This window comes from Periplaneta americana, chromosome 16 (genome assembly GCF_040183065.1).
Source record: "Periplaneta americana isolate PAMFEO1 chromosome 16, P.americana_PAMFEO1_priV1, whole genome shotgun sequence".
Lineage (NCBI taxonomy): Eukaryota > Metazoa > Arthropoda > Insecta > Blattodea > Blattidae > Periplaneta > Periplaneta americana.
The window spans coordinates 162661294-162686560 of NC_091132.1; the positions used below are offsets into that span (position 1 = coordinate 162661294).

Sequence of the window (25267 nt, forward strand, 5' to 3'; positions counted from 1 at the left end):
CCAATTAACGGAAGTGCTAATTAATAAATGTAAACGGATAGTTGATCATTTATACTGAGCGTTTTCTTTTGTACCACCTCGCCCATGAAACAATCGACAGTATCATACGGTTGACAGCAGGGCGAAACTTTATCGTTTAAGTATTATTTACTTATTATTTATACCAACTATTCAACTTAAACAGAGGCCCACCGTTGCAATTGTAATTATTCGTGTTTATCACTTTGGAGGTTAATTAATTACGTTGTTCTGACGCACTGCAATATACGTCGATTTGTGAGTTGAGTAGAAGACTCGGGAATATGGCTGTGAATAGTCTAATTGGTTACTACCTCTACTTGCATCGATCATTTTGAACACTAATTTCATTACAGAACTTTGATGATTTCTGTGTTAGCGATCTCTTTTCTCTCTCTCTCTCTCTCTGAGTTTATCTTCCTTTGTATTATATGGTGCAGATGTGTCATTGTGAAATGAAGTTATTGTAACTGCTTAGCTATAATATTTGACATACTAGTTGAATGTGTGTTGTTCTCTGATACTAGAACGTTCCGTTCAGGAAATAGTGCACTAATATACATGGCTCTTACGTACTGTGAGAATTATATATAACTTCGAATTCACAATCGTAGATCATACAGAATAGCGCTCAATCATGTATAGTGTTAAATGGAATACATGTATTCTGAGTATTGAATGACTGACATAGTGTGAGAGTGGTAGATATGATAATGCAACACATATTTTTAGATTGTAATTTTGTCACAGCACTAGTTATTCAGCTTCATTATTAATTGTATCACATCAGTTCATTTGTGTATTGTTTATTTATTCTTTCATCAATTACACTGTTTGTTATAAACTTGCATTTGTTATTTCATCACTATAGGGATATCTTATGCGAAGTTTTACCGTCAGATGGCAGGAGCGTTCCATGCAGGGCAACATGTTGTAGGGCTATGTTTTTTCATATGCTACAGTTCATACGCTTTCCCGCTTGTTGGAATTTCTGTGCGTGTCAAAATTATATTTACAGTTATTTTGTATAACCTAGTATACTTTAATATATTTCAATATTTTCTTACCTCATAATTTAATTTAATTTACAATAATAACGTAAATCTGTATAATATTTCCCCGAGATCGTTAGGGAAATCTGCAGTATGCAGAATATAAATACGAGTAAATTGAATGTTCATGAACCTAAACGAGAACTTTGAGAACAATATGCACAAAGAAAAATATAGGAAATATGTCGAAAGTGAATATTGCCCTCTTGAATTATTAATATTTAATAACCGTACGCTAAAACCAGGATATGCAGCCACCAATGTGGTTTTCTTTTTATAGGGAAGAGACTATCGAGATTGAATTCCTTGTATTTTTTCTGTAGTTACAGAAAGATCAAATGCAATTTTTAATAGGATGACATAATATGATCGAAATAGTATCACGATTATTAGTGTGTTTTGTAGGTTAAGGACATGTAGTTTTCAATACTCTATGGGATGATTTTGAACTTAAAACATGGCTTTAATAATTAGGGTAAGGGACATTAAAAACATTATTCACGAAATGGATTTCACTAGGGATCGTCCTGGATAATAAACATTCCAGTTTATCGAGAGTTTACTGCAGGCGTAAACTTCGGAGACTCCTACAACTACTGCATATAATCTAAGCTAACATAGCTCGCTGTCGAGGTTGCATATGTTTTTATAAATTTATCTTTTTCCTCTTCCAAAATGAAACTATAGTCAACAATTCCTTACTTGAAGTAGTTACTTTTATTTAATAGCTAGCACTTTCAAGGACCAATTTTATTACTTATATTTTTTAAGGTTTAAAGCATATATACAGAATATTTCGGGACCTGATTGAAGACAAAAAGCTTTCCCTGGTTTTTACATATAGGAACATAACAAAAATTTGCCATTTTTAGTTGTTTTTAAGAGTATTTAATATACTAATACACTACGCATATCCTCAATGTTTATATACCGAAAAACAAATGCACACGCAAAGCACATCTCTCATAGTACACGTGCGCTATCTGTTGGTGCTAGTTCAGGATATCCCTATTCCACTGCGCCCACTTTTAAACTCAATGCCTTTAACATGTGACGAGTGGCACAAATTGGTAGCAGAGTAGGACCTTACATTGTAATGAAATGGTCTCTCGAAGTGTGTAGGTGGGCGTGAATCCTGAGGTGACCCGATTCTGACAAACAGTTTTCGCAGATATTACATCTGAGTAGTCTCTCGTCTGTGTATAGGCGGCCGAGATTCCTGAGATGTCTCGATTATAACTCCTTCCACGTACATCACATTTGCATAGTCACTCGCCTTTGTGTAAGCGGACGTGTTGCTTGAAATGTCCCGGGTATGTGAAACGTTTTTCACAGATATCGCATTTGAATGGCTTTTCGCCTGTGTGTATCCGTGCATGCATGTCTAAAACTGCTTTTCGCGAGAAACATTTACCACAGACGTCGCATTTGAACGGCCTTTCGCCCGTGTGTGTACGTACATGTCTATTTAAAATTGGCGATTGTGAGAAACACTTCCCACACACCTCACATTTGAATGGCTTTTCGCCTGTGTGTACCCGTGCATGTCTACTTAAAACTGATGATTGAGAATAACTTTTCCCACACACCTCGCATTTGAATGGTCTTTCGCCTGTGTGTATGCGCGCATGTTTGTATAAAATTGACGGTTGTGAGAAACACTTTTCACACACTTCGCACTTGAATGGCCTTTCGCCTGTGTGTGTGCGTTCATGTGACTTTAAATTTCCTGAAACTGAGAAGCACTTTCCACACAATCCACATTTAAACGGCATTTCCCCAGTGTGTGTGCGTACATGTATGTTTAAACTATTAGAAGTTGAAAAACACACGCCACACATTTCGCATTTGTATGGCCTCTCTCCTGTGTGTATGCGTGCATGTATCATCATATCGCATGATCTTTTGAAGGATTTCCCACATACATGGCAATGAAATTGCGTGCCGCCTGTGTGTAGGAAGGCATGGTTCTTTAAATCACTCGATTTCGGAAAACACTTCCCACAGATATCGCATTTTAATGGCTTCCTTATTGTATGTGTACGGAAATGAAGTTTCAGTGATTCCAGTGTTACAAAAACCTCATTGCACATATTACACTTGATAGAATTACGACTTATGTCATTCGTATCTGTACAGTCAAATCTGTCACTACCACAGTGTGTCAATTTGTCTTCTTCATTATCAGTGCTGTGGCATACTGGTGACACACTCTTGTCGACATTATACATAAAGCTGAAATCAATACAAAAAATTTATCAGACTCCAGAATTGTTTATGTGGTGATATTAAAACATAACAGGCATTATAAGTATATAAACTTACATTTAGATTTAGATTTTATTTAATAATAACATATACATAAAAACGTTACATTAAAATACCTCGAAAGAGCAAAGCTTGTGTTCGGGGACAGTTCCGTTACATAGATACAAAGTATGTGATACTTTGTAGACAAAATACTTAAGAAAAAGGCTCACATAAAGGTTATAATAAAATTAGTAAATAATAATACTAATAATAACTGACTGAAAAAAGAGACGATGTTTAGATTGATGGATTAATATTAAATTATTATTAGTAGTATAATTAGTGCAGGTCATGTTGATATAGTAACCAAGATAAAATAGAAAAATACAATTAGGATAGAAATAAACTTGTTTTACAATACATGGTACATAATATATATACAGGGAAGTCTGTCATATAAATTTTTTAATTCTGGATCTGAAAATTTCATTGCTTAAAGTAGTCAATTCTGGATTAAATTTTATTATCGAATTATATAGACGTGTACTGTGTAGAAAAGCAGCAGATGTGAAATATTTAGGTTCAACTAATTTAAGAATTTCATTTTGTCTTGTATTATGATCATGTGGCTGAGCTACAAATTTCATTCTATTTTTATGATAGAATTTAATTAAAGAGTATTTATAAATTTGGTCAATTCTAAAAACATTCAATTCGGAATGGATCAAATTTGTTGGATAATCCAGTCGCCTTTTCAAACAAATTTTGATTATACGTTTTTGCAACATAATTAGAGAAAAGATATTCACATTGTCTAGGTGGTGTCTATAATTATATTACAACCCATATCTTTTCATTTTTAGGGTCGTATTCATAGACGAGACTTTTGGCCAAAGGTGACTTTGGAAAGAACAAAGTCACCATTTTCCTATTCACAGTAGACACTTTGACGAAAGTAAACATGAATCGTGACTTTACTTGGAAGTCGCCGAAAATCTATACTTTGACTTTGGTTCGTAAATATAAGGAAAATGGCTCATATTTGGACAATTGTTGAATTTGCCAAGGTTATTGAGGACATCCAGGACATTATTAAAACTGTTCATGTTCCTTGGTTTATTATTATAGATTATAAATTCAAATGAAGGTACAGATTTGATAAACAGACAGTATCCTCATCATGTTTTAACTTTCATAATAATAATCACAGAGGATTATCTGTACTTAATTACTTACAAATGGCTTTTAAGGAACCCGAAGGTTCATTGCCGCCCTCACATAAGCCCGCCATCGGTCCCTATCCTGTGAAAGATTAATCCAGTCTCTATCATCATATCCCATCTCCCTCAAATCCATTTTAATATTATCCTCCTATCTACATTTCGGCCTCCCCAAAGGTCTTTTTCCCTCCGGTCTCCCGACTAACACTCTATATGCATTCCTGGATTCGCCCGTAAGTGCTACATGCCCTGCCCATCGCAAACGTATGGATTTAATGTTCCTAATTATGTCAGGTGAAGAATACAATGCGTGCAGTTCTGCGTTGTGTAACTTTCTCCATTCTCCTGTAACTTCATCCCTCTTAGCCCCAAATATTTTCCTAAGCGCCTTATTCTCAAACACCCTTAACTTATGTTCCTCTCTCAGAGTGAGAGTCCAAGTTTCACAACCATACAGAACACCCGGTAATATAACTGTTTTATAAATTCTAACTTTCAGATTTTTTGACAGCAGACTAAATGATAAAAGCTTCTCAACCGAATAATAACACGCGAGGATTATCTGTTCCAGCAATAATACAACTTATTTCATCGTGATTTTACGCTAAAGGTAAGAATTGATAGCTTAATATTGATTTTGATTATTTAATTCTATAGAGAATAGGTTATACAGTTGCCTATGCAGTTAATTTACGAGTATAATCCTTGCGGTCGTCATATAATATTTTCTTCATATGCATTTCAGATAATTTTCAAATAGTGTCTGCAGACATGCAGGGAGTAACTCTGCCAACTGTCAGCAGAATAATATGTCTCCCTTATAGTCTCTCATTGGTGGCATCTCCTTATCTTCCATATCTTCAGATTAAAATTATTTTATGATGAAACAATGTGAGGGCTTAATGTGAAACTAATGTAACTACAATCCATGTTTTATTCACAGGAAAATTCTCAACACGCAATACTATTTGAGATGAACTATATCATCATATTTTGTAGTTACGAATTGTATTATATAGACTATAATAGTCTACTGTTCGGACTGAGTTATGATTTTTGTGACAAGAACAAATTATTATCGATTAGTATAAAGATCTAAAAATGTCAATTTTTGTACTTATGTTAATTTCACACTAAGTCCTCGATATTATTCTTATGTAAAGCTGCAAGAAGAGTTAATAATCGCTTAACACGTAGCAATGTTCAATTGGTATGGTATGGTATGGTTTATTCTCAAACTTTTGGTCCTGCTGGCCCTTCACTTATATAGTATTCGGGCCAGCAGTCCCTTCCAGATACTATTTACAACTTGCACAATACTCGATGTTAATGACCGACATCTCTTCATCATTTAATGTTCACCCACTAAGTCTTTCATGTTCGTTCACCACACTTCCTATACTTCTGCGTTTATTAAATATTCCTTCTTTCCCTCTACTCCTACCTTCTACTATTTCCTATTCCTAATAACAACGTAACAATTACTTTTTCTATTCATCATTTTCACAGACCAACTTATTTAACATATCACTACAATCATTTACTGTACTATAACTAAGCCTACCAGCTATTATTTGCTTTACATCTATCTATATTACTTTTTTGTCCTACAGATACCTATCTAGTCTAGTCCTACTTTTAGCTCCTCTACTCTTCCTATATTTGCAATACGTCCTACTCATTCGTACTAATTAAATAACTCATCATGACCCTTTTCATACTAAAACACTATTCACCCATATTCACTGCACCCTTAATTAATCCTTCATTCCACTGACACACCATTTCCTTAGATTGTATGCTGGTTTATCCTTGCTGCTCTTCGCCTTATCCCTATCGACTTTCTTTTGCACATTCCCCTTTCCCAGCTGTTGTCTCACGTTGCCTTCATTTCTTTCGCTGACACCACACACGTCTACATTACCGCTCCTATTCGTTTGACACATTACACTCTTGTTGTGACCTTGTGGTGACGTCACTACAGATTTCTTCCATACGTTCGTGCAACTTTTCCCCTCTCGACTCCTCACGGTCATTCCTCCATCTTCACCTTTCCACCGGGCCGGGGTCGTTCTGCCGCATGTTTCTCGATCGGAATTTGCTGTCCTCGACAAAACTCCGACTTCCGCACTCTCTAGCATGTCAGGTTTCTTGCTCTTCACGCCTTCGTTCCTCGTACTAAATGAATTTTCTTTCACTATCCCCATTACTTTATCCTTAAGCATGTTTCTTTTTCCTTCGCTTATATTTTCACCTATTCCAGATTTATTTACGCTGTCCAAACATAACTCTACGTCGAAAGTCACGCCATTAATTTTTAACTTGTCCTTCACTAGCCTTGCGTAGTGACTGTTTGTCCTTGCCGCTTTCAAAAAAGGCACTAACACTTTCCTCCTGCACCTCACTTCATAATCAAAGTCACTATAGATGCTAATATTAGAGTCTTTTAACTTACTCTTTTTGCTCATTATCATATCCTTTACCATAGAGTTCGCCAATTTGACTAGTATAGGCTGGTTAGCCCCATGCCCCACTCTGTAGACCTCCTTCACTTAATCGTTACTAATATCTAATCCCATCCCCTCCCAGCACACAGTCAGTATCACTTCATATGTTTCCCAAGATTGCTCTCTTTCCTGTTCTTCGATCCCGAAACATACTAAATTATTCTTCCTCTTCTCTTCTTCTAAGTCTTTCACTTTCCTCTTCAACATCATGTTCTCCTCTTGCAATTCTTCTATCTTCTTATTGATTTTAACGATGCTTTCCCTAAGACTTTCCGGATCCATTTTACTCGAAACACTCACTTCACAATTCTTTAAACTTTAGAACGATTTGTTTGTACTATTTACTCTTCGCTACTTTATACAGCACGCGGTCATTCACATCCAGCTCCACTCGTCGCTCAACAATGTTCAATTGTTTTAATGATTTGTAAGTCAAAAGATGGCTTTGATTGTAGCAATGCCTACTCTATTTCTACTACCTATCAATTTAATTCGTTTAAGAGACAGTGAGAGTGATTGCCAACGTTAAAACAAGATAATCAAATCTCGACTTACCGAAGTCAAAGTCAAGGTCTCAGAAGTATTGTCTATGAATAGGATTTTAAACAAAGTTAAACTTTACTACAAAAGTCGACTTTGGGAAGTCTTCATCCAAAGTCTCGCATAGCAAAGGAATGGCTAACTCATAAGAGCCATGCGTCAATCATTCCGACGTATTTTGCTATATTTGGGAGGAGTACACACTTAAAACAAATAGAAAACGTATTTCCGAGTTTATGGAGAGACCATATCTCCGTTACTTTGGTGTAAAGGTTGCAGATCAAGATAAGCCATGGGCCCATCATATTGTATGCATAAGGTTATCAGATCATTTTAGTGAAATGCAGAACACAACAGTTTATAATGTAGGACAATGTAAGATAATATAGGATAATTGAACCTCGATATCTAATGCAATTGAAATATACCACCATAATATACGTTAATTTTTTTATATCATCATCTGCAGCACTACAGTCCAGGTCAAGCCTCGGCTTCTTTCAGGATTCTTCGCCATTTGTCTCTATCCCTGGCTACAATCCACCAATTCTTCACTCCAAGGCTTTGAACATCTTTCCGTATGCAGTCTTTCCATTGAAGCTTATGTCGTCCTGCACTCCTCCTTCCCTCGACTTTGTACTCCAATACTCTTCTAGGTAGCCTATCTCGTTCTCTTCCATCCTCCTTATATGCCCTGCCCATCTTAGTCTTGAAATCCTGATCTATTGTATAATGTCAGGGGATTTGTAGAGTTCATATAACTCATTGTTATACCTTAGTCTCCATCCATTACCATCGTTAATAGGGCCAAAAATTCTACGTAATATCTTCCTTTAAAATATATAAAAGCGATGGATATCAGTTTCTGTCATAGCCCAAGTTTCGGAGGCATACATAAGAGTTGGCTTAATTAATGTTTTATAGATTCTGCATTTAGTTCCACGAGAGAGAAATTTGGGTATAAATTGTTTTTTCTTTTAAACCAAAATAACTTCTATTGGCTATATTTTTTATATATTTTCTTAAAATATTCACACACAAACTATCAATAAATATCACCAATTACACTTATCTGAAATCTAATATTACTCAAAACATAATATTTCTTTTAAATATAGTGCATTAGATATATATATTTTAGTGATATTTATCTCATTTTACTTGTTTTTGTTTTCATCATATTTCCCGATAATGGTAATGTCTATAATGTGACAGCTAGAGCCACTTATAATCATAATTTTCCTTACTGTGTGTAACTAAAAATATTACGTGCATTGTTTGCTTTGTACTTCAGTATTTTATTATTATTATTATTATTATTATTATTATTATTATTACTATTATTATTATTGTCTCATATTTTCATACTTTGCATGACTCATTTATTTTGACTTACTGTACATATTTTATTATGCTTCGGAATATGTATGATAAGACTTTCTTGTGTTTTATTATGCATTTTCCCTTCTTACTATATGTTATATATTGTGTATGGTTTCTACTAACTTCTTGCTTACATTATATTATGATTATTTACTTCAGTTTTGTGTGTGTCCTATACTTCGTATATTTGTGTTGTTTTTTGCATTGTAGTATTACTCCTGGTTAAGTGTTAGAGGTCGTATGGCCTTAACTCTGCTAGACTGAATAAACCATTATTTACTTACTTACTTATAAATGGCTTTTAAGGAACCCGAAGGTTCATTGCCGCCCTCACATAAGCCCACCATTGGTCCCTATCCTGAGCAAGATTAATCCAGTCTCTATCATCATATCCCACCTCCCTCAAATCCATTTTAATATTATCCTCCCCTCCACGTCTCGGCCTCCCCAAAGGTCTTTTCCCCTCCGGTCTCCCAACTAACACTCTATATGCATTTCTGGATTCGCCCTTACGTGCTACATGCCCTGCCCATCTCAAACGTCTGGATTTAATGTTCCTAATTATGTCAAGTGAAGAATACAATGCATGCAGTTCTGCGTTGTGTAACTTTCTCCATTCTCCTGTAACTTCATCCCGCTTAGTCCCAAATATTTTCCTAAGCACCTTATGCTCAAACACCCTTAACCTATGTTCCTCTCTCAGAGTGAGAGTCCAAGTTTCACAACCATACAGAACAACCGGTAATATAACTGTTTTATATATCAGATTTTTTGACAGCAGACTAGATGATAAAAGCTTCTCAACCGAATAATAACACGCATTTCCCATATATATTCTGCGTTTAATTTCCTCCCGAGTGTCATTTATATTTGTTACTGTTGCTCCAAGATATTTGAATTTTTCCACCCCTTCGAAGGATAAATTTCCAATTTTTATATTTCCATTTCGTACAATATTCTGGTCACGAGACATAATCATATACTTTGTCTTTTCGGGATTTACTTCCAAACCGATCGCTTTACTTGCTTCCAGTAAAATTCCCGTGTTTTCCGTAATCGTTTGTGGATGAATAAACCATTATTATTATTATTATTATTATTATTATTATTATTATTAAAATAATATCAGATTTGATTATAAAGAGACTCGTTACAAATACATGAATAATTATCATCGTACTACAGTACTCCATGTGGCTCAATAAACACCAAAACATAAAAAAAAAATATTTTATAAGCTTTGTAATAGTTATATCTGCTTGTGTTGGTGGAGGATAATTACTAAGGCACTGTGATTCGTGTTTATTTCTCCCTGCTGTAAACGCGTATACTTCGCTAAAACAACAATGACATTACATTTTCTTTACGGAATCTTGGTGCACATATCACAACTGAACTATTAAGGCCCATTCACAATGAAAATTAAACATAACGTAAACATTAACATAAGCACATAAACATATGCCACAAACTTAAGTAGCCAAGGCCCATTTACAATGAAAATTAAACATAACGTAAACATAACACATGTGTGGAAACAAACATACCGAATCAACAAAACTACAGAATCTATTAAATAAAAATGGAGAATTGCATAATGACGATGTAGCTATTCAATTTATGGTTCTAATAACTACAATGGCATCAGTATATGGCTTTCAATACTTGAAATCAAAGAAACGGAGATGTAAAAAACGATGGTGGATTCATCCATTGAATGAGAGAAGAATACAACAGGGGGACTTTTATAACCACATTCACATACTAATATATTTTGAAACACCAATACTTTGAACTATAAAATAATGTTAGCTATAAAATGATTTAACTAATACCTACCTTCAGAATTCATTTCCTGTGCTATTTTTTCCCATACATTCTCTTTTAATGTAATATCTTTGTATGTTTTATGTTTCTTGTCGTATAGGCAAGGGTTTTCTTGGTATAAAATAATCAACTTTTCGTCATATGATTCCATGTTGCGCGCCTAGCTATCATCACGGCCAATAGATCAAAATATTGCTTGTAGGCAAAGCCCATGAGATGTTAAACAAAACGTGAAAACACGCTTTCCGCTTGAGTACTGTTTCCAAATCGCATAAACATAAGGATGAAAGTTTGGAGTTTGCAAACTTTCATGTTAACGTCTTATGATTAAGATTAAGTTTATGCTTATGTAATTCATTGTGAATGCTTTCATTAAATAACATGGACACAAGGTTTTATGCTTACGTTATGTTTAATTTTCATTGTGAATGGGCCTTTACTCGTAAGTTTTGTTCTTCAGCAGTCTGCAAAGACCCAAAATGCAATCAACCAGTGCAGTGTTTCTATTGATGACGATTTGAAGGATCATTACACTGTTGCACATCTTTTGCCTACTGTCTTCATAGCAAGGACTATTGAATGACTATGATCTTTCAAGATAGTCGACCTGGTTGGCGAATTAGTATAGCGATGGCCTTCTATGCCCAAGGTTGCGGGTTCGATACCGGGCCAGGTAGGTGGCATTTAACTGTACTTAAATGCGACAGGCTCATGTCAGTAGATTTACTGGCATGTGAAAGAACTCCCGCGGGACAAAATTCCGGCACATCCGGCAACGCTGATATAACCTCTGCAGTTGCGAGCGTCGTTAAATAAAACATAACATTAACATTTAAGTCTTTCAAGATAGGCATGTTGCCATGGTGGGTTGTGGCTCATTCCTTTCTTTCCCGAGTCACTAATGCATTTTCAAACGAAGAAATATTTGATTATAAGAATGTGGGAAATGCAAGATTTTTCAGAAAATTCCACTGGACACTGGACAGAATCAGGACCTGATTTAGGCAGGAGCCTATGGTGTCTGTGCTGAGGGCCTCATGATTCTGGGGGCCTCAAAAACCAGGAACAAGCTTTTTTAATGAATTATGCAAATGGAATAGACAACAAATCTGCCGACTAAAAATCAGAATTGAGAAAATAAGTAATTACCTAATTAATTATTATATCAGAAAGCGTATTAAAAATCACTTTATTGTTTTCAGTGTAGAGTCATAAATTGAATGCAGAGTTTAATGTGTTCAACTTGTAAAAGTTGGCTACCGTGTACAGTTTATTCAAATTGTAACAGTAGGCTTATTTACATAATTAATAATGAATGCAACAGCCAAAGTCAACAATATTGTCACTTGTCACTGGATTGAGTATTAAACAAAGTGTCTAGTGCTTGTGTTGCAGCGTATTTAATTTCTATAATTATGAGACTATTATCGGTGTGTAGTGGTAGTGTTAAAGTGTTTTTGTAGGAATGTCCATAATTAAGAATGGAATTCCCAAGTAAATTTGAGTTAGGAGCCATTAAAAGAAAACGGAAAGCTACCGAAATTTAAAAAAAACATGAAAAACTGTGATCATTGAGCAAGTATGTTCGTTCATATGTTACTAGCAGTAACTCCTTTACCCACAGAGATCTCCAGTTTAAAAAAGTTAGGAATGTTCTAATGCAGACTAATGAATATTTGGGCATACAGAGACAGCAATCCGCCACAGCTACTAACTGTGGAGAATTTTTTTTCTTTTGTATAAGCCTAAACCATAATTTAGGAAAAATTAACATTCCTTCTTACTTACTGGCTTTTAAGGAACCCGGAGGTTCATTGCCGCCCTCACATAAGCCCTCTTAGCCCCAAATATTTTCCTAAGCACCTTATTCTCAAACACCCTTAACCTATGTTGCTATTTCAAACTGAGAGTCCAAGTTTCACAACCATAAAGAACTAATTTAAATTCTGTACATTCGAAAGTTCAATTTACTAAAAAAGATAAATAGATAATAAGTTCAACAAATGACTGCTGTCTGCCACAGTAAAAATAAAAAGGTATAGTAGAATTTGCTAATGCAATGAAATATTAAATTATACCTTTAAAAATAAATATTACACATTTTGGGCTCAATGGAATAAATGGATGTAAAATTAAAAATAATTAATGTAATTGAAAATCTAACGCAGATTTATGAAACAGATCTTGTAACTTCAAAACAGTTGTCAAAAGGCGATTGAACTTCACCTGTTCTCTGTTTTCATTCAGTTCTTGACCAAGCCTCTTCATTTCTTAATCATTCAAAACTTTGTTGCAACACAGAAAACATATATCAAGTGATATCTCTATCCAATGCCTTTGCTTCAGTAAAGTCTCATTTTATAAACCTAGGAATAAACAATTGACTCTCTTCTGACAGAGAAAAAATTTTGCAGTCCATACAAAAGAAACCAAATGACCTGGAAATGTACAAAAACTTGCCCAGACATGTTCAAACATTTTTAACAAGAGCCAGAACAGGTCACATTGTCACACAATTGTACCTACACCGATTTCACCTTTCTGATAATCTTACTTGTCTGTGGTGTAATAATCCTGATGAAGATCTGGAACACATTCTTCTATATTGTCCATCCATAAACCACAAAAGCAGTAAATTAAAATCATCAGTACCAGTTGCAGAAGACACAGCCCTGCAGAATATATTGACTACACCCCAACTCTGGCTATTAGCTACAGGGCTCTATAATGAACACTGATCAAAGACCCATCATTTCTCATGGAAAACAAAACCTGAATAGACTACAGTGGACTTTATGTTGTAAGCAACTTCAGGAGTTTCAGGCGCAGGATATTATATCCCAAAACATAACGAGAGATATTATATATCATGTTCATCTCCCTCTAGTCTCGAAACAGAACTACTGGCTATAGAGCCAACTCTTTTACATGTCTCTTCCTATATGATATACTTGTATGCATTTTTAGTGACTCAATGGGAGGTATTCTAAATATCATGAAATATACTTCAACTTCCCACAAATTACAATCTCTATACAGAAAATATTAAATAAACTAAATCTTCAAAAAGAAATAGTATTCCAATGGGTATCTAGTCATTGCGGCATTACTAGAAATGAGATTGTTGATAATATTGCCAAACAGGGAACATTTTTGGGACCCAAACCTATGCAAACAATTTCTTTAATCTGCGCATATTCTGCAGTTAATTCTCATTTAATTAATTTATGGATCGAATTATGGCTTTCTTCTGATAAAGGCAAAGTTCTTTAAAACATATGAAAGAAACCTATTGATTCACAAATGTTCCGCAACATTCCCAGACACATACAAACTTTCTTAGCAAGAGCCAGGACAGGCCAATCTTCACCGCTTTAAACTTGTTGACTCTAGCAGTTGTTGTTGGTGCAACAATAACGAAGAAGATTTGGAACATATCCTCTTAAAGTGCCCTGTCACAAACATCCATAAAACTAATCTAAAATCTGCAATTCCTGTAACCATGGATAAATCTGTCCAATATATACTGAATACACCTTATCTTTGGAATGTGGCTGCTTAAATGTACAACCAACATCGTGCCTTTATCCATCATTTGTAAGAAGAGGAAATTCATAGTGAGACATAGTGGAACACGTGTTGTCAGCAAATAGCTGGATACACTACGAGGATAGAATAGAATGTTGTAAGCAAACAACTGGTACCCAGTTGAGTGATTGATTTGTTCTCGGTTTCATAATGAAAAACAGATATTTAAGATACATCTGTATTTGTCTGCATTTCATGAAATGAAAATGAAAATTTGACAGTGAACACAACCTACAAATTCAGTGAAGTATGAGGAGAGAGACGAAAAGCTCCAGGTAGCTGTTGTTGCTGTAAAAGTAACGCAACCTATAAGTATAGACGTACACACTCATAAAACTTGTCGCAACTTTCGCAGCACTCGAATTGTACGGCACGAAAAGCAGAGAAATAGCACAATGGACAGGGATTGCAGTCGCAGTAGAAATGTTGTCAATCAAAGTAGTGACGTGATCGTACTCTAAAAGAGATCATGGTTCTCGAAGGACAGCAGAATATTGAAGCAGCAGATATAATAGGAATTGTAGTGTGATACTTGTCATGGTAATGATCATTTTGGTGAATCTTATGTCATTTCTGTACCAAGATATATCGAGGAGTTAATAAGAATAACATGGTAGATAAAAACAGTATCATACATTATAAAATTTATTCCCTATATCTTCATTAAATAAAGTTCTGAAAGAATGGAATAAGCAAAACCAGTACAGTAAACTCACCTCTCAGTCAACACTTCATCCTCTTCTGAAGATACTTCCACTTTCTGTTCCTGCTGAACTCTGTCCACATCGAACAAATCTTCCTGGAAAATGAGTAAACAATGAAGAGAGCTTTAACTGCCCATATGGGTCATTGGCTTCCTATGTCAAATAACTCACTATTCAAACCTAGTGAATTGAATCTAATTTTTCAGTAAGGTTGTAATGAGATTTATACAAGATAGAATTGGTTTTCTGTAACCACTTTGCATTACATTCTTGAAACATCCTTCAATAATCTACGTAAAGATTAATTTTTGGTCCTATAGAATTTATCTGTTATGGTAATAAATGTTATTAGAGGAGACAAATTCGCTCCACCGCCGGGGATCGAACCCGGGTCCTTAGTTCTACGTACCAAGCGCTCTAACCACTGAGCTACGCCGAAGTTCAAGTCAATCTCCTCTAATAACACTTGTTACCATAACAGATAAATTCTGCAAGATCAAAAATTAATCTTCGCTCACCAGTGCATATACTGAGGAATCCCGGCCACAACGTCACTCAATTGAGTGTGCTCCTTGTGTAATGGCAATTGACTTAATATACATTATGTCAACAAATATGTCTTACATGGAGTAAGGCCACAAAGGGAAAAAAACTAGAGGAGAGGAATTCGATCCAGTGCTGTGGATTGAAATTTGGCGTAGCTTAGTGGTTAGAACGCTTGGTCATCATCATCATCTGTCATACAGCCCTTGACCTCCTTAAGAATTGCCGCCCAATCTTCCCTCTCTAGGGCTCTCCGTCTCCACCTCTTAATTCCTGCTTTAACTATATCATCCTGAACATCATCCAACCATCGTAGTTTAGGTCTTCCTGCTCTTCTTTTACCACTTAGCGTGGCATCTAGTAATCTTTTAGGAATATTATTATTGTCCATTCTGATAATGTGGCCCAGCCACTCCAGCCGTCTAATTTTTATATCAGTGACAATACTTGGATCTTTATATAGTTTTTGTAGTTCAGAATTAGTCCTAATTCTCCACTCTCCCTTATCATAAATAGGGCCATAAATTTTTCTTAAAATTTTCCTTTCCCACATATTTAAGATGGTTATTGCTCGTTCAGGTAGAGTCCAGGTTTCGCTTCCAAAAGTCACCGTAGTTTTAATAATTGTTTTATAAATCCTCACCTTCATTTTTTTTAGATATATCTGGTTCTTATAATTTTATCTAATGCTCTGAGGCGTCGATTACCAATGGCTATTTTATCCTTGATCTCAGTTAATATGTTGTTATCCTCGGTGACTATCGAGCCGAGATATCGCAACCTTGACACTTTCTCAAAAGTAACCTCATTTAAGACAACAGTTTTTACAGTATTGTCTCTCGTGGTTATGTTATTCATATACTTTGTCTTTGTTCTGTTAATATTTAAATTTGAAGCATTTGTCTCATTATGTATCTGTTTGAGGACATCATCTAAGGATGACACATTCCGTGCAAATACAGCTACATCATCAGCAAAAGCAAAGTATTGAAACATTCTATTAAATATGGTTCCCCCTGGATTAATGGCAATCTTTCTAATAACTCGCTCTAGACCAATATTAAATAAGAGTGTTGATAAGGAGTCACCCTGTCTAATTCCATTATGGGTTATGAACATTTTTGATAATTTATTCTGTATTTTAACTTTATTTTGTGTATTCATTAAGGTCATCTTGGTTAAGGCAATTAACTTTCTAGAGATTCCAAATTCTGCCATTGCATCAAATATATAATTCCTATTTATTGTATCACATGCTTGTTTAAAATCAATATACAACTGGTGTAACGGTAAGTTAAATTCATAAAATTTCTCTAAAATCATACGTAAGGAAAAAACCTGACCAGTCGTAGATTAGAACGCTTGGTACATAGAACAAAAAATCCGGGTTCGATCCCCAGCGCCTGAGCGAATTTTTTTCCTCTAATAACACTTATAATCCTTAAATAAATTTAGGCTATTTGCTTATATTGAAACGCATTGGAATAAAATTGCAACACTGAAAATATTTGCACGTAATGTACAAAATACGTAATTAGAATTTTTACGATATTTTATGCAAATAAACAATAAAAGATTATAGTGACATATAAATACATTTGGCTGTATGTATATCATAGTTGAAAATTTCATATCCTCCAAAATGCAGACTCTATAACATGACTTGTTCTTTTCAGATAAGAAAGCACAAAATAAAAGTTTTGGCTTTAGTCAATTTCACTGTAAAATGATATGTAACACAGAATGTTCTGGCGGTTTGAGAAGATTCATAAATTCAAATGAAATTTGTTGTCACTGTGGAAGATTGTAGGATATTAAGAAGTCGGTTTCGTGCCAGATAAAGAATCTTATGGCAGTTCAAAGACTGTAACAACCGATATTAATACTGATTTTATAACTATATGTACAAGAAATTATAAAAAAAATATATACATGGAATATTCAACATGCAGAATACGGAGTGGATCAAGTTGTGAGGGGACAGATGAGCTACTTAACAGTATTGCGTATTTTCATGGATTTATTTATAAGAGAATAAAACAAAGTCCTTTATAAACAAAGCTGTATTATTATTTATATACAGTATATATTATTTTAATGTACCGAAGTACATATGATATTTCCATGCAGATCCCGGCCAACTAGTCACTCATAACGCGTGCACCTCAGCACATGTGTGGACTTTGGTCCTACGTTCATAGATATCTATGACGTGGTGCAGAGGGCGGCCACTAGAGGGAACCCAAGAGTTGGAGCTTAATCTGAGACGATTCTGTCCGACGCCAGGGTAGTATCCAGTGTGGCTTAGTGGATAAAGCAACAGCACGTAGAGCTGAAAACCCGGGTTCAAATCCCGGCGCCGAAGAGAATTTTTCTCCATTCCATTACTCTTTCATTGTATGATGATGCAGAATATCTGCATGGAAATATCATACGTACTTCGGTACATTAAAATAATATATATATGATATGCGTAAATCACTTCGTGATTTAAGACGGCGCTTATTCCGTCGGATCCCGGCCAACTAGTCACTCATAACGAGTGCACCTCAGCACATGTGTGGACTTCAGTCCTACGTTCATAGACATCTATGACGTAGTGCAGAGGACGGCCACTAGAGGGAACCCAAGAGTTGGAGCTTAATCTGAGACGATTCTGTCCGATGCCGGGGTGGTATCCAGTGTGGCTTAGTGAATAAAGCATCAGCACGTAAAGCTGAAAACCCGGGTTCAAATCCCGGCGCCGGAGAGAATTTTTCTCCGTTCCATTACTCTTTTATCGTATGATGACGCACAATATCTCCATGGAAATATCATATGTACTTCGGTACATCAAATAATATATATATGATATGCGTGTAAATCACTTCGTGATTTAAGACGGCGCTTATTCCGTCGGATCCCGGCCAACTAGACACACATAACGAGTGCACCTCAGCACATGTGTGGGCTTCAGTCCTACGTTCATAGACATCTATGACGTAGTGCAGAGGGCGGCCACTATAGGGAACCCAAGAGTTGGAGCTTAATCTGAGACGATTCTGTCCGACGCCGGGGTGGTATCCGTTGTGGCTTAGTGGATAAAGCATCAGCACATAGAGCTGGAAACCCGGGTTCAAATTCCGGTGCTGGAGAGAATTTTTCTCCGTTCCATTACTCTTTCTTCGTATGTATGTATTATTATTATTATTATTATTATTATTATTATTATTATGTTATAAACTCATTTCTTAACAAACTTAGAGAACTTCCAATCTTTTGTCAGTTTTGAATAAACCTATGCTATATCCGTTTGAACCTACTATTCAATGTCTAACAAAATAATTGCTAGACCAGTACAACAAAAGAAAAATTTTGTAAAATCCAAATGATATCCTGCTCTTACGCGCAACTTTCTCCCTGTATTCGAGATAATTCTCTGTTACCCACTGGAATTACACATTTTTGAATTATTACTCTATTTAAAATCTAAAACTCAAAGCTGCCAAATTTATAAAATATGGGAAATAAAGAAAACAATACTATTCAAGATTGTTATTGGTTGTGACATACTTAAATGCATTACTGGTACATCTGCATATTGATAGTAAACCACTTACATTAACTTCAGCTTTCACGAATGCGAAGGGCATAGACACTGGAGTGTCTTCAACTTTTATCTCTGATTTGAGATCACAGCTATAGTCCACACATTCCGTCTTCATCCCCGCCACTTCCAGATGCGATAAATTCCCTTCCTACAGAACATAAAAAACATCTTGGACAAAAGTCTTTAGCTATTTTAAAGTTGAATTCATGTGTAACAACCTTCAATCTGGTTCTGCATGGTAGTCATTGACTAGCTCTTTCAACACAGACAACAAATTAGGAATGAATATTGAAGGCAGAATAGGAACTAGACCTAAGAAACAGGTTACGTCTGTTAATGGGTCAGGTATTCCTTCCGAAAATAATTTACATACTAGGTATAATATATTGTGTAAAAGAAGTTGATTTATGTTCTACTCTGCCTGTCTAAATATGTTTTCAGAAATTTGCGTCGTCACTCAAATTTTGTTTGCTTTTGAATATCTATGACTTGTCTAGAACCGAAGAATGTAAATACATTTGTACCTTAACGTTTCTATGCACTTCTCTATCATGATGCAAGGTTAGGACCATTCCCACAGACTAGCTGAACTTGATGTGAAAAAATGTCTTTCTATGTGGAGAATCCAACCACGTGCATTTATTATCGTCAGTCAAAACGATGATGCCTTATATTACACAAATAAGGTGTGGGACTCTAATTTAGTCTACTGAATGTAACTATGAAATGTATGCTTTTCTTGCACAGTTAGACAAAAAAATAAACGAAATACATAGTGAGTCACTTCAGTTTACCTCTGGTAAAGTGTTATTATCCCCTATTTCGTATGTGTCATGTGGTTGTAAGCCCAATGGATCAGCATCAGGTTCCAACTTGATCACATCCATCACAACTGGGAAAAAAAAAAAAAAAAATAGTTGCGTAAATATGCAGTGATTAACACAAACTGAACTGTGCAGAAAAACTTATTTCAATTTGCTATCACATTTTTTTATTTAAATTTCTATATATGTCGGTATGTAATAATGAAATAATAATATTACACAGTAGGCCTATTACGAACATGTTCAATATAGCCTATGTGTAATTTACACGAATAAATCAAATACCAGTACATTTATTTCATGTACATACAATATACTATACTCAAAGAACATAAACATTTCTACAATAATGACTTTACTTTTCCTGACGCCTAAATTAAATGATATTGTTAATGGATCCATATTATTCGCATATTATTAAAATTTATATTCTTAGTTTCTTATTATAATTGCACGGGCGCTTACACACGTATTTTTGTTTACAATTACAATGTTTAATAACCACACTGCCTCTGATTGACATTCTGGCTGATATGTAGGCTACATTTATTATCAGGCAGTACATCTCACTTGACGATATGTCAGCGATGTATGCAACAGAGCTGACCATCCTACCACATTATCTCCTGGCCTAGTTGCCTCATAAGTGGTGCCTTGTTTGTATAACTTGTGAGGTTCAGACCTGTCTTCGGACAGTTGACTGAGCAACAAGCAATATCACATTTCAACCATGTCCAATATTGTGTCATTTCAAAGATGAAAGATAGAGATTTAATTGGATTCAAACGTTTTCAGACAGGACTACTCCATAAAATGAATATAATAAGTGAGGAGTGTAGTTGCAAAATCAGATAGAGTACATCACTTTTTTGAAAAGGAGTTAAGGCTGGTTCACAATAAACCTGGAACAGAAACGACAACAAGAACGAGAACGGAAATATTGTTAAAATAAATGTATTGAAATGTGAGCATTCACAATTAACTGTTTAAATAAATTTATTTTAACAATATTTCCGTTCTCGTTCTCGTTTCCATTCCAGGTTTATTGTGAACCAGCCTTTAATGTTATATTTCATATCGTCATATGATTCTACAACTGCTATAGCACTGTTATGCTCCAAAGCCAGATACATCACATGGATTTGTATGACGAAAGAATACTATCCTTGGTTTCTTGCAAACTTTTCTCCTCGATAGTGAAAAATTATGTTTTAGTTACAACTAAACGCCTGAAGATGGATTCAATTACAAAGTCGCACTACGAATCAGAAATATTGTAATCCAATATAAATATTAAGAATATCAGACTTTTCGTGGAACAATAAAAGAATTTACATACCTTATAACTGTTATAATATACAGTAGGTACCTATAGCCTAAGCAATGATTTCAACGTTGATTCGGTAGTTGTTGCGTACACGGCCTTCTAGATTGTAACATTTGTTAAGTGTTAAAAATATGTAAGATGGTTCCAATTTGTGGTTGCAAAAATAAATACACTTTAATATAATTCTACCATTTTGTAATTCCCGTTCATGTTGTTTCTATACCCTTTATCCTTCTATATTTAAAGGCGAAATATGCTGCAGTGTAAAGACACATGAATATGAATGAGTAGAACAACTTCAAAGACGCAGTCTTCCCAAATGAACGGAGACCCAAAACGGGATAAATCCATATGCGCTATTATATCCACCGTCAAAATAAAATAAATGTAGTAAACAAGTTTAAATTGTTTGATATACTTCCGAAAACTAAAACGTATTACGAAATAACAGTAAAAGCAAAGTAGTGTTGTAATGACTAGGACTTACCTTATTAAAGTAGAATGACAAATTATATTATATTCAAGACTAAAACCTGTCTTTACTAAATCCGTACTATTTCATAAAAGTAAAAATTGGTATCCTACCCCTTCCACAACTCAATGTCCTACCGCACAAAACAATGATGTCTGATTTGCACGGATTGCTGCCTTTAGAGGTTATTTTCAGTCATTTAACCAGACCTGCAGAACTGTAGCTTTTCAGAGCGACTGCCTTTGTATTTCTAACCCAACCTCCTTTTCTACCAGTGTGGTTATGGCGTTCTAGTTACGCTCGGCTGCATTAACATTCATTCTCGCGGTGGCAGGTATACAATACGTTATCAAAAATTACAAATGAACAGATAATAAAATCCTTAGGAACATACATTTAGAAAGTAAGAGAAAAGTGAATGAGGGAAATAAATAAGTTAAAAGACATGTAAAATAAATTGTAAAATGTATGTGTGCATGTAATGTAAGAAGTCTACCTATGTATATATCCTATTACTAGTAAAGTCGATTACGTCCACTTTTTATGTAAAATAAGTTAAGTACAGTCCCCGACTTGTCTTTCCATGCTCTGTATTCTACTAACATGAAATAAGTCCAAAATGTTGCAAGCAGGCAACAAACCCAATTACTTTATTTGAAGAATTTATTATGATTCTTCGTGCAATAATAAAGTTTTAATTCCTGTTTTTACAAAACTTGCATTACTGGTCTTAACTGGTTTTATTAGTAATAGGAAGATAAATAAATTGTACATTGATAAGTGAGTGATAGCTATATGACCGGATGTCAATGCTGTCATTCAACACAGTAACGCACTGTGAATAAATAAATGAACAAATGAATGAATTAATGAATGAATAAATATATAAATAAATACTGTACATTAATTATAACACTGTGATAGCTATTAAAGTATTTCTGATTGTTTTACAAATAAAAAGAGCGCTATTTTAATTGTTTATTTAAAAAAATGGCCCATAAGTACACATTACATTTGGGGTGTCAGCAACAACCTGCGCGACTCCTAATGTTACAAAGTTAGGCGAGACTGGTTAAGGGTTAAGTAACTATTTCTACATATGTGCGTGGTGCGGTAAAGTATTGAAGTTTCATCTCGTTTCTTTATAATATATATGGTTGTAGGGGTGTCGCCAGCTTCCAAGTTAGGTTGGCGCAGCTTAAAATTTTATAGAGATGACAGTACAGGGAAAGAAACAGTTATAATAAACTAGACACATTTGTATTGATAAGGAAATAATTGATATTTAATTAATTTTTATTTGATTAACATATGATATAAAACGATGATAAATCCACGTCATGGAAGAGTTGAAAATGATTTATTCATAACACTGGTCAAGAAAATTAAACTCATTTCTTGTTAAAAGATAAAGAATGGGTGATTCTTATAGCATTTTCCGTGCTGATTTCAGATCTATTTTCAAAATTGTTCTATCACCCAGGGTTTTTGAGTAATAATATGAAATGTACTTCAGACATTTCTAGTATTAATACCTTGTAACATTTTACCTAAAATCATATTTTATTTATCTAAAATGTATGTGAAATAGATTTCAGGCTACACTTCGCTTCAGAAACATCTCTTTTGTGTGTCCAGCAGTAGTCTGACAGAATATTTGGGCTCCATTTTTCCATTTCAGAAAAATCCTGATGAAAATGCTCTCCATGTTCGTCACTCAATACTCGAAGGTTTTGAGGAAAGAAAAGAAATAGATGAGAATCCAATAAGTTATTTTGCGAGATACATGACACCCCATCAAGTTATAGTTCTGAATCAGCTCGCTGACAAGTTCTCTGTAATCTTATAATCTGTGGTTACTAGAAAGTAACAGTCTCTTGAATGATCCTTAGGTTCCCAGCATATCATTGGAACTGGAAAAGGCATATGACGAGATCCTTTTAGCCAACTGGTTAGGCTGATAGAATTACATGGAGCACAACAGATTTCAGGAGCCCAGTTCCTGTCCTCATCTATTTTGTAATCACAAGAACACTCGTAAGCTCTTTTAGTAAAATTCGCCTATGTGCTTTCAAAGTTAATTAATCACAAACGTAACAAAACTTGTTTGTGATTTACACTGTATTTCGAGTGTGTTTCGCTTTATAATATACTTTTACTACACTTAAATTTAGGAGAAATAAAACACGGGTTATTAAACTTGTTTCATGATTGTACGTTCCAACTCAACTGAGAATTAATACCAACTATCGCAGTCTTATGAGGAATAAAATTAATTTTTATGAATTCTGACTTCACAGGCAACAATGATATAAAGTTACAGGTCAATTGCTAAAGCAACGAAATGAAATATTTGAAATATTTTCTTTTCATTTGCATGTTAAGGACTGTATATAACAATAAAAATAAATCATGTTTTTCTAAAATTACGAAGAAAATGGTGGGTGGTAGAACAAAGCTGGCTTCTTTTTTTTTGGAATCAGCATTACATAAGATCCAGCAGAAATTGTACATTTAACAAAATCATTATTGACCAGTGTAATTATTGAAAAAAGTAATTTTCTTGGGTACATGGCAAATTTTTTCAACTACAATTTGAATAAAGTAATAGTAGTTGTCAAACACAAATTTTCTATGTGCACTCGTCATAGCCAGTCCGTTTAACCGGTTCTTTCCCATAGTGCTTTGTAGCCATGTATTGATCCTTCACAGACTGCTGAAAGCGCAATCTACTGTATTGGTGGTGCACGGCTGGGAGAAAAGTATCAGCAGAGCCTTTTTCGTCACCGGAAAGGAAGGTTCATTCTCCTTTAAGACTTAGGAGACGACAAGGTCTTTTAGTTCTTCACTACTCAAGTTCATGTCCCTCCATATTTTCTACAAAGTTCCAGCTCTGCTTCTAGGCCCCCTAAATAGTAAAAGCTATAGAATGAAGCTGACTTTTTCTTTAATTCATCGATTGCCATGAGTAAAATATGCGTAGGATGTAGATATTCCAACGCAGAGGCAGGTATATTGTCTTAGAAAACCGTAATTCTAACCCTGGAGTATGCCAGCCTGGAGAATAATATGTCATCAACCACTGATGATTGAATTATCTCTTTAAGAGATTAGCAGCTTTATAAAATTTAAGGTCTTACGTAGAATCCAACAATCTTCTAGTAATTGTTTCATTTTCTTAGTCGAAATCATAGCTGACCATCCAACATACCTACCAATGTCGTGATCGTGGCTGTCATCCATTGAAACGCCAGCTTCGATGACGCCCCATATCGTCCAACAGCTGGGTCTGTGTCCGCTTCATCCGAAGTAAGAGGGATTGCCTTTGATGTAGTCTTAGTTGACACACTGGTATCACTTCGTCTTCGTCGCTGCCATTCCCATTTCCATCTGGCTTTTTCCTTTTAAAATTAGCTGTAAACA

General features: G+C 35.0%; 1 protein-coding gene across 3 annotated transcripts in view; it reads right to left on the reverse strand.

Moving 5' to 3' along the window:
* Positions 1-413: 413 nt before the first annotated feature.
* The window catches only part of LOC138691698 (zinc finger protein 665-like), a 43842-nt gene continuing 18988 nt past the window's right edge, over positions 414-25267 (reverse strand). The window contains exons 2-6 of one of the 3 annotated variants that reach the window (XM_069813953.1): positions 25060-25258; positions 20016-20113; positions 19232-19369; positions 15102-15184; positions 414-3305 (exon numbers count right to left, since the gene is read on the reverse strand). In XM_069813953.1, coding sequence (XP_069670054.1) covers positions 2339-3305; positions 15102-15184; positions 19232-19369; positions 20016-20113; positions 25060-25087 — 1314 coding nt within the window. In that variant the 5' untranslated portion in view covers positions 25088-25258 and the 3' untranslated portion in view covers positions 414-2338. Of the gene's footprint in view, positions 3306-15101; positions 15185-19231; positions 19370-20014; positions 20114-21384; positions 21476-25059; positions 25259-25267 lie in introns of those variants that run through there. The other 2 variants (XM_069813954.1, XM_069813955.1) reach the window with 2 other exon arrangements.